Genomic DNA, 12109 nt, shown 5'->3' on the forward strand with positions numbered 1-12109 from the left:
TTTGTTACCAGAAACCTGACAAAGGGATTCTCAAATATCTAGGTTAACAGACAGCAATTTCCTTGCCTCAGCGCGAGTGGTCCTGGCTTAGGTGGCAGTTAGCTAGCCATAGGTCAAATGTTGGTACCATAGCAAAATTAAAGCAGTTTGACAAAAGAAAGTCTCCTGGTTAGCAAATGTAAAAGTAGGCAGCTTGTATTTACTTAGTATTTCAACTTTTAAATTAGCCGACAGGTTCAGGATACATTTCTGGGATAACAACTTTCAAATAGGGAGCTGTGCCCCAAAAAACATCCTATAAATGCTGGTTCTGTTATAGCACACCAGGTGTATTCCTGTTTACCTCTATCTTCAGAACTTTTATAAGAAAGAAGACATTGCTTGCATATTAGTTTTTTACTAACTTAGATCTGATGATTTTTTTTTATATGTGCAATGCAGCCACTTGCAGTAGTGTTTTAGTCATATCAAAAAATATATATGCTTAAATAAAGAGGTGGAGAATTCCATGTGCTGGAAGTTGATCTATGCTTACAAGAAACATGGAATAAAAAACCTAACATCTTACTCCATAAAAAGGCATGATAAAGGACCCTTTATAATAATACACAATTGTCAATTTAAAGAGGCATAACCTGTATTATGTAGCTTGTCAAAGTATTATCTTAATCAAGAATTAACTTCATACTTAAGATTGTCACAAAAAAATGATATTGCTTCTCAAATCTACATGTATAAATTTTAATTTGATCCTGTTAGCCAACTTTAAATAATAATAAAAAATGCCTGCTTCTACTTTTATTAGTCAGAAAAAAATCTGCTAAAACTAGTTTTCCTTTGTTCTAGTAAGAGTGCCTCAGTGGCCAAGTTTTCAGAAATGTTTTGAAATAGCGGACAGTTTGCTTTAAACCACTTTGTACAGGACGTATAAGGATGTCCGTATGCATTTCATCCTGCTGCAAGGCAGAGAATGTAAGTGGACAAACCTGCAGAATCTTATTTGAATGCGGAAAGGATTAATTTACAGTTAGCACAAAAAAAATATATCACTGGCTACATAAGTACTTACCACTGAATGACTGTACTTCTATTTTCACATTATCAGCCCCTAAAGCAAGGTTTATCTATCTTGGAGCCCAGACCCCCTGCACAAAAAAAAGTGAAAAGGTAAAAAAAAATGTGTTGCATCCCCAGCTTCTCTCCTCCCCACAAGCTTCGGTCAGTGTCCCCTCCAATCCCAGCTATTCTGCCCTGCCTGTGTTGACAAAGGCAGCAGGGATCGGAGGGGACATAAGAGTAGATGGGAGGAGAGGAGCCGTCAGGATTGGAAGGAGGGTGGTACGGGAATGAGAGCTTGGCTCCAGTGACAGGGAGGAGGGGGGCGGAGCAGTCATCATGGAAAGCGCAGCACAAACACAGAGTGATCAGTACTGATCGCTCAGAGTTTTGTAATCACTATGTCCTTAGTTATTTACAATGTCCCTAGTAATGAACAGGAAATGCTATACATCACTTTCTGTTCATTCATGATTGTGGACATATCTGCTCACTTTATGAATGAGCAGAAGCAGCTCAGTACAGAAGCTTCCTGTCCATTCATGACTAGATTGATGGTGAATATTTACTTTCTCCAGATTGTGAATGAACAGGAACCCTCTTGTACTGAGAGCTTCCTGATCATTGAGTGTTGGGGCTGCAGAAAGATTGAAGACAGTGTGTCTCAATTTTAAAAAAGGAAAATATTAGGGGTCTGGACCCCTGATATTTCCCCAAAGCCCCCAACAGTATATAAAAAATAAAAATAACTTTTTCAAAAAGGTTGGGGAAGGGGGGGGAAAAAAAAGTAGTCAGTCATTCTCAGTTTCGGTCTGACAAATTTTGAAATGTCAGTCTAAAAAATTTAATTTCAGTGCATCCTGACTTACCATCCGACCTGGCATCTAGATGCTTTGGCTAAGAGAGGGCTGAGATCACTGGGCCTTCTCGTTGGATCCTGGAAAGCTGAAAATGTTATATCGCACAAGATGATCATGTTCAGGCACTGTGTATTCTCAAAGGATTTGGGATCCTTAGCTGTCCCAGGAACCTAGAAGGGCCAGTTATGTGACCGTCACCTAGGTGAACATGTTGGAAGCTAAGATGTAAGGCAAGTAGTTTTTAAATTTTTCCTCCAATTTTATTTCTGCTTTCACCTAATGTTTTTATATGTAGGAGTCAGGAGCTCCAAGATAAGCAAGCCTTGCATTTTCATGCAAGGTTCCCTTCCTACCAATTGGTAATTTATCAATTTTAAAAATGATGAGAACCACAGTTCTGCTCCTGGGTTACAAGGCATCACTCCCACCCACCACTAGTGTGCAGCTGGTTGACAGAAAGGCAGATTTTGTACAAGACTGCCACTTATTCAGCTGAAAAAACCCCAACCACCAACTGCCGACTATGGGCGAGCAGGATGGCTTCAGTACATGCAGCTCATGTAACGCAGGGCTGGGACCGGGAATCACTAATAAAATATATACCATTGTATTTACAATTAATATAGCTCAAATCTGATAAAATGTGAAAGTGCAGTTATACTTGAATATATTAAGATGCAGTTATGTTCATAGTGAGCACATACCACTACTGTTTGTTGATACATATACAGGACTGAACATACACATTCTACATATGTTTTATCAATTCATCTGTCATCAACTATAAAAAGGCAACTTACTTGATTAAGGGGACTTCATTTCCCAGTCCTGTTTTATAGGCACAAAAGCTGGTTAAAGTCTCTACCAGTTCAAGATCCATATTAAAATCACATTTTTAAACAAATGGCAAATTGTGAACAAATTTAAATGTATCATGGCAGATTTTATGGCATTTATCACTTTACAAAACTCATCACTATTCCTGTTCATGTTATAAACATTTTCAATACTTCTCGATCAAAACACGAAACTAATACAAATACAAAGTTTTGAGCCTAAAATTTCAAAGTATTAATTTCCCATAACCTACACATCTTCCACAGATGGCATTAGGATCACCTGTCAACCAAGCCCCATTGTCCAAAGTGAGTAAAAGGGGAGGGGGGAAGAGAAGGAAGTAAAAAGACATGCAACTCAATTGAACTATGAAAAAACATTTGATAGAAAACATTTGAGGTACCTATAAAAAGGGGTTTGAGTTGTCCTCTAAAAATTCCAACCCTTCAAAAGATCCTTTCCAAGACACACCCTCCCATTATCAAGATCATACACACATCCCTCTATGTACTAATACCTTAAGAATAATTTGTTCTCACCAAGAAATAAAAAGGTATTTAGCAAATCAAACATAATTACTTCAGTATTTGGTAAAAGCTAGAGTTGAATCACCCAATGATTTTACCTCTCAAACGACTAACAGATCTCCCTGCTTTAAATGCACTGTAATCTCAAATCATCCAGATTCCTTTTTCAGGAAAGAATATAAAGAGCGGCACTTTGCCGAAAAGGATAAGCCGACTGTGCTTTTGTCTGGACAGTGAAATCTTGCCAACAAATTCATTGTTAAGAACAGCATCACAGACATACATAGCAACGTTTCAGGGCCTCACATGGTTCCTTTCTCAAGGCCACATTGTTACTCTATGTTGCGAAAGGAACCCTGTAGGGCCCTGAAACATCAGTATGAATGTCTGTGACACAACTCTCCTCAATAAATTTGTAAGATATAATGACATGTCTGGCGTGCTGGTGACCTCATATCCCTTCATCTGGTTTTGCCGTGGAGCATCTGACACGATCACCGCGAACAACTACTTATGTTTTGAAAGTCTAGTATCGTCAGGAGTGCAGCTTCGTATGAACTGAATCTTACCAACAGAGATACCAAAATCACAAGGTGATTCAACTTGATGGCTAATTTGCAATACCTCTTCCAAAAGGCCTGAATCTTCAAATATCTTTACCAACTCTTTTTTTTTTTTTTTACTTCTTTATAATGTAGTTTTACAACATATGTCAATGGGTAGCCAATAAACTGCATCCAGGTTTATTTAAACTTTTTGGGGTTAACTTAATAAAACAGGAAACACAATATTTGCATTATAACATTGGCAGTCACTTCAGCGTTTTAATTGAAGAAAAAAAAAAATGAAACTACTGCAATGAGGCAACAGTTTGCTATAGAAAGCTTTTACATGTTCAACCTATTATATCTTCTGAAAGTCAGCCATAATTGACTTACATATACTGAGTACAGCAGGTTCTGAACTCACTTACCTTATTTATAAAATAAAAATATAGTCAACACTTATTTTAAATTGTGCACATGCCCAACATGTGTATATTACTATGTCTCACAACATGGTTAAGAAATATGGACAATCAATGCAAACAGAACCTATGAAAAGATTGTGATTACTTGTTATACGTAAAGAGCACAAATTTCATGTACCTTAACATCTTCACAGAAGATCTAATTCGATAGAAACGTCTAGAGACATTTGTTCCTTAGTTTTCCTAAACGAAATATGACTTTTAATTCCCTTTTATGGCTTATTTCCAAAATGAAAATATATAAAAAAAAAAAAAGTAAAAATAAAAAACTCTAAAGAAGGTTTCTGCTCATAGGGGGAATCAGATTTTCACCAAAGTGCATTGTAGTTTATGGCATCCATAGGCACTAACAAAAATATATGTTGGGGGGGGAAAAAAAATAATAATAAAAAAAAAAGAAGAAGGACTTAATGCAGGCAGATCGATAGTAATGGTTATTACCAACAAGCCTGAAAATTAAGTCTGTGGCATGCTCTTCAAATCTACTGTATAAAATGTCACGTATAGTCAGAATAGCCACAAAATGCTTATTTTCAGGTCTTAAACTTAATTTCCATGAAAGTGACATCACCTTCCTCAAAAAGGCAAACTTTTGTCCACTGGATAAACCACAAAGAAGTGTGTTTGAAGCAATCTAAATACCAGCTGTATAAGAGAAACAAAAAGATACATACTGGCTGGTAGAGGAAAAGCATGCACTACACTAGAGTGATGGATCACATTTATGCACCATGGGCTACTACAAAACAACCCCTTTTAAGACAAAAATCACCGTTTGATTGGGCTCAACAGTTCATTGAAGAATCATGGAGTCCAGAGTCTTAATTGGAAATACGGCCTTAAAATGTCTATAAGTCACTAGGCTCAAGGTAAACGGTAAATTTCCACCTTTTAAAAACCTTTTATGGGGATTTAACATGTTCAACTCATGAAATTTATGGCAAAAAGAAAAAAAAAAAATACTAGGTTCTCTCCTCCATAAAATAGCTGCTGACACAGTGTGCCAGACACATAGGACTTCTTTTCCCCCTGTATGTTCTTCACTCAGAACCATTTCTGCAAGTGTCTAAGGGTTCTAGAACTGGGGACACTGCCGGATGTGGCTGCTTCTTCGGAATAGTCCGACGCTCTCTGGCCTCTGAAGCAAAATGAGGGGAGGAAAATAAAAAGCTGAAATACAAGGTTCATCTGATAAGTTTTACATTAAGCAATATAAGCTGGATAATGTAAGAAAGGTGCTTTTTTTGGCTCACAAGAGTCTGAGTCTTGGTGTGCAAAACGAGTACTTGGCCATCCCACCATAGTATTCTCGCAGTGGGATTGTCAGGGAAGTCTTGACTGGGAAGTATTTGGTTTGTTTACCTATCAGGCGTAAATTTCCAGGCACTCAGTTCATTTTGGGCTTGTTCCAGTTTGTCTTTAGTCTGTTCCAGTTCGGCTTTCATTTTGAGGAAAAACAAGTTGATAGCCGGGTCAACCATTGTAGTTCTCAGCTGGGCAACGCTGGGCTGCTGCACTTGTTTGAGGTGCTGAATCTGATTCTGCAGAGAAGTCAAAACAAGAAAAAAATGACTAATATGCCGAGACTGCAACAAGAATTTGGTACTTCTAAAACAGTACACAAATCAGCAAAATGTTGCAAATGAAAATAAATAAAATCTGTGAAGAACATTGATAGATTGCTTTGCTAACATTTTTGTAGTGTTTTAAACTACATCTGTGGCTTTTTGAGGCAAAATTAAGTTTACAAAGAAAGAAACATTAACAAGACAATTATGCAATTTTTAATAAAGGTAAAGACAAACTCTGGGAGATTGTACTTTGGACAGATGGGACATAACTGAAGCTTTTTGGCACGTCAAAACAAAAAACATCTAATATAAAACATGGAGTAGGCACGCATATTTTGAAGCAGTTTTTCTTGCATATGGCACAGGATACCTTGATCCTGTGCAGGGCACAAATAAATCTTAAGACTAGTTAGAACCTCTGGAGCAAAGTGTACTGCCCAATGTCAGAAAGCTCTGTCAAAGTCACAGATCATGGGTCCTCCAGCAGGAAACCCAAAACACACAGCTAAATGCTAGAAAAACAAAGCGCACAGCTCACCCCTATTATGCGTCCTAGTAATCCACATTCGGTGCACGGATGACTCTCTCCTTGAATGATGGGCTCAAAAACTGTAGAACCAGCACACGATCTTTCAAAGAAATTCAAACTTTAATCCACTTGCATCTATACAAAGAACGTCTGATGCGTTTCTGCCTTAAGGCCGGGTAAGGCAGAAATGCGTCAGCGGTTCTTTGTATAGATGCAAGTTGACTAAAGTTTGAATTTCTTTGGAAGATCATTGTGTGCTGGCTCTACAGTTTTTACACAGCTAAATGCTCCATAGAATGGCCAAGAACAAAACATTGAACTATTCTGAAATGGTCTTCTATGATCTCTGAGCGGAATCATAATGAACATCTATGAAAAGATCTAAAACAAGCAGCCTGTAGAAGGCATCCTTCAAACCTAAGACAGCCGAGGTAGTTTTCTGAAGTAGGACAAACCACCTGTTGCAGGTGTAGAAGTTTCACCACGAGCTACAGAAACATCTTGTTTGCAGTATTTTCCTCAAAGGGTTGTGCAAAAAAAAAAAAAAAACAACTTAGGCGAGGAGCCCATCATTTTTATTCTTGTCATTTTCATTTGGGCGGGAGGTCTTATTTAAAATATTTTGTTGAATCAAAAATCAAAGTCTGATTTTATTAAATACGGAATAGACACTGGTGGATGGCAATGTGTGTGGGGCTCATTTTCCTTGAAGGGTAACAGATGTGTCCTCAGCTAAGGTTGTAATAGATGTTTAGTATGAAAACATAGCGGTCACCTTTCTGCCTTTTCATAGGTCTTGAACATCGCACAAATCTTAAGGCCATGACACACTGCACGCGAAGCAGCGCGGAGCGGTGGCGCGCTGCCTTTGCGAGCAGTGTGTCATGTCACTTTCTTCTGGGCACCTCAGCTTGCGAGAGCTCGCAGAGCTGAGCGTGCCGAGATGAACAATTCAACTTCAGCAAATCGGCTCGCGCGTATAAACCGACGGGATGCAACGTCTGGCCGGTTGTTACAGACGAGCCGATTGGCTGAAGGTGCAGTCAATCATCTGACTGCACTCAGCTCACACACTGCACGCGAAGCTCCGTGCCGGAGAGCTTTGCTTCGCTCTGCACGGCTTCGCGTGCAGTGTGTCACGGCCTTTACTCTTCTGAAAAACCACAAGATTCCTCACCACCCTATGCAAAATACCTCCAAATCACACAAGAAGTGCCTTTTCGCTGGTCTGTGTGCATTGCATCCTAGGACAAGTTTTTTAACCACTGACTAGACTACTTACTATTCAGGCTAAAAACTATATGCCAGCGAGTAAATATGAGCAAATGTGAAAGCTAAAGCAAACTGGCAAATGAAGAGTAATACTGAAGCTCACAGAGATAGTATGACAGCGGGTCAATCCTGCCATATCAGGCAACCATCTGATGTCTTCAATGGCAGGTAGAGAACTGATGACAAAGAATGTTTAGGAAGAACAGCAAGAGGACAAGTTGTCCAATGTCCTTCCCAACCTGTACCACTCATGTGTTCCCTCTACTCCTCTCTATTGACATACACTTGCAAGGCCAACAATGCCTAAGGTAATCTGTGGCTTGTATAGATTGTGTAGATTCATAGGACCAGGCTACATCTTTTCAGTCTTCAACTGTCCAGTTTTGGTGTGCCTGTTCTTGACCAAAAGGAGTGGAACCAGAAGTGGTCTTCTGCTGCAGCCCATACTCCATACGGTTTCCCCATGATGTGCATTCTGAGAAGCTTTTCTGTATACCACAGTGGATTAGAGAGGTTACCTGAGTTATTGGCCAGAATAGCCCAGTTTGGCCATTCTTCTCTGACTTCTCTCATCCACAACATTTTCTGCTCACTGGATATATGTTTTTTTATTTTAGCATTCCAAGTAACCTCTAGAGGCTGTGCGTGGAAATCCCAGGAAATCCACACTTACAGAAATATTCAAGAACAAGCAGAAATGAGGAGCTCGATTCAAATTACCAGAAGATCCATCAGATTGTGACAAGGCACAGTGGCGCTGGAAGGCTGCTTTCAACAAAAGTAGGGTGGCCCAAAAGCAGGGATATGAAGAGCCACATGTACAAAGTCTAGTGGAAAGATGAGGACTCAAGTAAAAAACGAATCAAATAACTTTCCAGCCATAACCATATCCAATTTGCTCATGCAGCAAACAGGTAAACCCTGGTGATTGAGTCCTCAAATCTTACCATTATACTCAAGCCCTAAGAAAGGGGGAGATCTTTGAACCCTCAAAAACACATTTGCTGTTTTGTGTTGGCTCTGAGAACAAATATCAATAGTCAAAGCTGTTTGGCGCTCAAGTGGACTTTCTACATAAACATTCAATGCAACTTGTTTGGCACCATGAATAATATCAATGAGATTTGAAAGTTTTCCCCCATTATACTGTTAGATGTAAAATATTAACTGGAGCTTCTAACCTGCATATTTTTATGTATTGTGCTGCCGGTACACAACTGGCTAATTAACCAATTGCATGAACAAGGAGGTGTACAGTTTAAAATAAAAAGCTTAGTGGGTGTACATGAACAAATGTGTGCCCTACACTTACAAAAGCCCAGCATGATAGGTACATGGAGATACCACTGTTTGTCTTTAAAGGCGCATGCTCTGGGGCTGGGATCTTTACAATAGTTTCATCTCTTATTCATTCTTGAAACATGTGCAGGTGGGGTCCTGCCACCTTCTCAGTGCATACCTCTTCCAGGTCAGTGCAAGTATGACAGCCCTGAAGCATGCACATTCAAAAATGTCAGCGCCTCGGTGTCTATCCTGACATGTTGATATAAAAAAAAAAAAAAAAAAAAAAAAAAAAAAAGTGACACATTTCACAAAACAGCACAGAAAAAAAAGCCATCATGGCAATGTACATACACTTGCAGCTACTAACACTTTTTCTTATAACCCAGCTCATAGTAATTAGGCACATTAACCCCTTCACGACCAGTAACATGCAAAGTATGTCACTGGCAGCGGGCGCGTTTAAACAGACTCCCGGTGGCTTTATTCTACTTACATTTGTAGAGCAGGCAGCCGTCTTTGCAATAGAAGCGATTCTGTCTTCTACGGGCCAGTAAACTGCCCACACCCCCGCCGTGTTTCCTGGGCTCCGCTGGCCCTCCTGCAGGCCCTGGACTGGCATCTCGGGTGTCGGCAGGAAGCTGGGGAGGAGAGAGGCGAACGTCCGCTCGCAGATCTCCTCCTTGCTCTATTGGACCGGGAGTGCTGCAGATTACATCACTTCAGGTCCCATAGCTGTCATTGCTTGGTTCCTGAAGCCCAGCAATAGGCTATTGAAGTGGTGCAATCTGCCCTTCAATAGCTTAAAGTGGAAATGGGATAGTAGGGGGGGTCACCTTGAAGAGGACCTGTCACTGACAATATGCTATCACGTGGGGGGGCTAGTAAGCCCCCCTATGTAATAGCAATGGATTAAGGATTATAACATAGGTGCAAAAAAACAAAAAAAGGACTCGGTCATTAAGAGATTAAACTGGACATGTTGAAAATTGTTAGACATTTTGCAGTTTATTCAAGCCACTTCAATCCAGTTAAAATGAATCTATATAAAACAATGGATTACGCATTATCAAGTACAAATTAATCAACCATTACAGAGTAAGTTATTCAGAAATAAATTCAAAATGACTAACCGTGCATTCCTGCATCTCCTGTTCCTTAGTGGCCAGCCTCATCACCAATATGTTCTCCCTTCGAGCAGACTCTTGCTGTTGCTGCTTTAACTTTTCCTCAGACTCTCGAAGTCCAGTCACATCATTAGCTGAAGACAGAAAAAAAGGCACATGTATCATGCTGGGAAGAAAAAACCCTACCATTTGCAATAAAAGCCCTAAACTGAACGTTACAAACCAAACCTTGAAAACTGTACAAATACGATGAATGATTTGGAAACATCATTTGCTCTGTGTTTTTTTTCTTTTCTGCGTGTGTTGGACAGTAGACAGCGTTTAATTGATGTAATGCAAATGCATACTTTTCACCTCTTCCTATAAAGCTGCTGAACAAAACTGCAGTGTTACGTCTATTAAGACTTGAGAACACATGAAATAATAGTTACTAAAAGATCCCTCACTGGTCTTCCCAACTAGCAACCGGAAGGAAAAGGAACTGCCTTATTTAATCAGAAACCCTAGACCCTTTGCAATGATCCGATTTTGCCTATGCGATACAAGACAGGCATGACAAAAACAAAAAAGTTCTAAATCTATTCCATGTAACCCTCTCTCTGCCACCAACGCAGAACACCCCTCCCCCCCGGTGTATTTACCATATTGTGGTGTATGCCATTGCACAGGGCTTAACATTTTTTTTAGGGTGTCTTAGTCAAAAATGTCACCAGTCATGACTGGACTATAGCCTTGCAATTTATGTAAACATTTTTTGGGGGACAGATAGAGCTTTCTTTTGGTGGTATATAATCACCACTGGGGGGGGGTTGGTTTATTTTTTACTATATAAAATGAAAAAGTACCGTAAATTTCGAGAGAGAGAAAAAAAGTTTTCCCTACGTTATGTTAAAAAATATTTTTATTCTTATCTAACCCATATTTTTGGTAAAATATAAAAGATGGGGTCATGTCGGATAAATAGACACCAAACATATGAAGCCTTAAAATTGCGCGTGCCCACAAACAAAAACAAAAAAATTTCACAAAAAAACGACCACACCGAAAGTTGGCCATAGGCAACGCTTTAACTGCTCATTAGTGTCATCAGTGATTAATGGCCCCAAAATTATTGCTCACATTCCAACGTTCGCGGTGATATGTAACATGTGCGGCACAATCATTTGCGCACAAAGGTGCACCCAACGCATGTTTGCGTGTGTATGTGGAGGGCGGAGAACTTTAGAAAAATAAAATTGAAAAATTGTGTTATTTTTTTTATGCTTAAAATTTTTTTTTTTACACTTAACTTTATTGCTATCACATAGGGGGCTAAGAAGCTCCAATTTACATGACAGGTCCTCTTTATGGAGACATCAGGGGTCTCCAAGACCCCTGTCACCTCGGGACCCCCAGAGAAACTGATGAAGCAGAGATCTGCTTCATCAGCTTCTCCCCAGCTTCTGTAGCGGGGAATGACAGCTGAATGCGGAAGTGATGCAATATACATCACTTCCTGCATTCGGGGGCCGGAGAGATCAGAGGAGATTGTGTACCCATCTCCCTTTGATCTGTCACAGAGCAGCCGTGCCAGTCCCGGTCGCACATGGCACAGCGGATCTCAGGACCGGCAACAGCAGTGGGTAAAACCACAGCTAATACAAGCGATCGGGTCTCTAGAGACTGTCGATTGCTTGAAAGTAAAAGCTCCAGGCCGGCTAATTACAACGGCCGGCAAGGAAGCTACTCGTCCGGTGATGGTGTCCTATTTCAAGCCCTGGCCATGCACATGCGCTGTTACAACACATCGCAGGGCTGAGTTTTCTTTTTAAAATAACATTAATTTAACTGTGGCCGCGCATGGTAAAAGCGTTGTGATACGCTATGTTGCAATTAAATGTATGCCTGTATCATTTTATCCCAACACATACACCAGCAGAGAGCAAACGATTTTTAACACAAGTCGCTTATTTACAGTTTTGCGCCACTTAAATTTTTTGCCGTTTCGCAAAAAGACGCAATTTTAAAATATTTGCCATT

At 39.9% G+C, this 12109-nt stretch overlaps 1 protein-coding gene across 3 annotated transcripts in view; it reads right to left on the reverse strand.

Annotated features, from left to right (window-relative positions):
• The window catches only part of WTAP (Wilms tumor 1 associated protein), a 55239-nt gene that overhangs the window by 19129 nt on the left and 24001 nt on the right, over positions 1-12109 (reverse strand). For 2 of the 3 annotated variants that reach the window (XM_018565614.1, XM_018565615.1), the window contains 2 exons: positions 10097-10224; positions 5673-5851 (listed from right to left, as the gene is read on the reverse strand). In XM_018565614.1, the coding sequence (XP_018421116.1) occupies positions 5673-5851; positions 10097-10224 (307 nt within the window). Of the gene's footprint in view, positions 1-5083; positions 5449-5672; positions 5852-10096; positions 10225-12109 lie in introns of those variants that run through there. The other variant, XM_018565616.1, reaches the window with a different exon arrangement.

The sequence above is a fragment of the Nanorana parkeri genome, unplaced genomic scaffold (assembly GCF_000935625.1).
Source record: "Nanorana parkeri isolate BGI_ZX_2015 unplaced genomic scaffold, ASM93562v1 scaffold866, whole genome shotgun sequence".
NCBI classification, from domain to species: Eukaryota; Metazoa; Chordata; class Amphibia; order Anura; family Dicroglossidae; genus Nanorana; species Nanorana parkeri.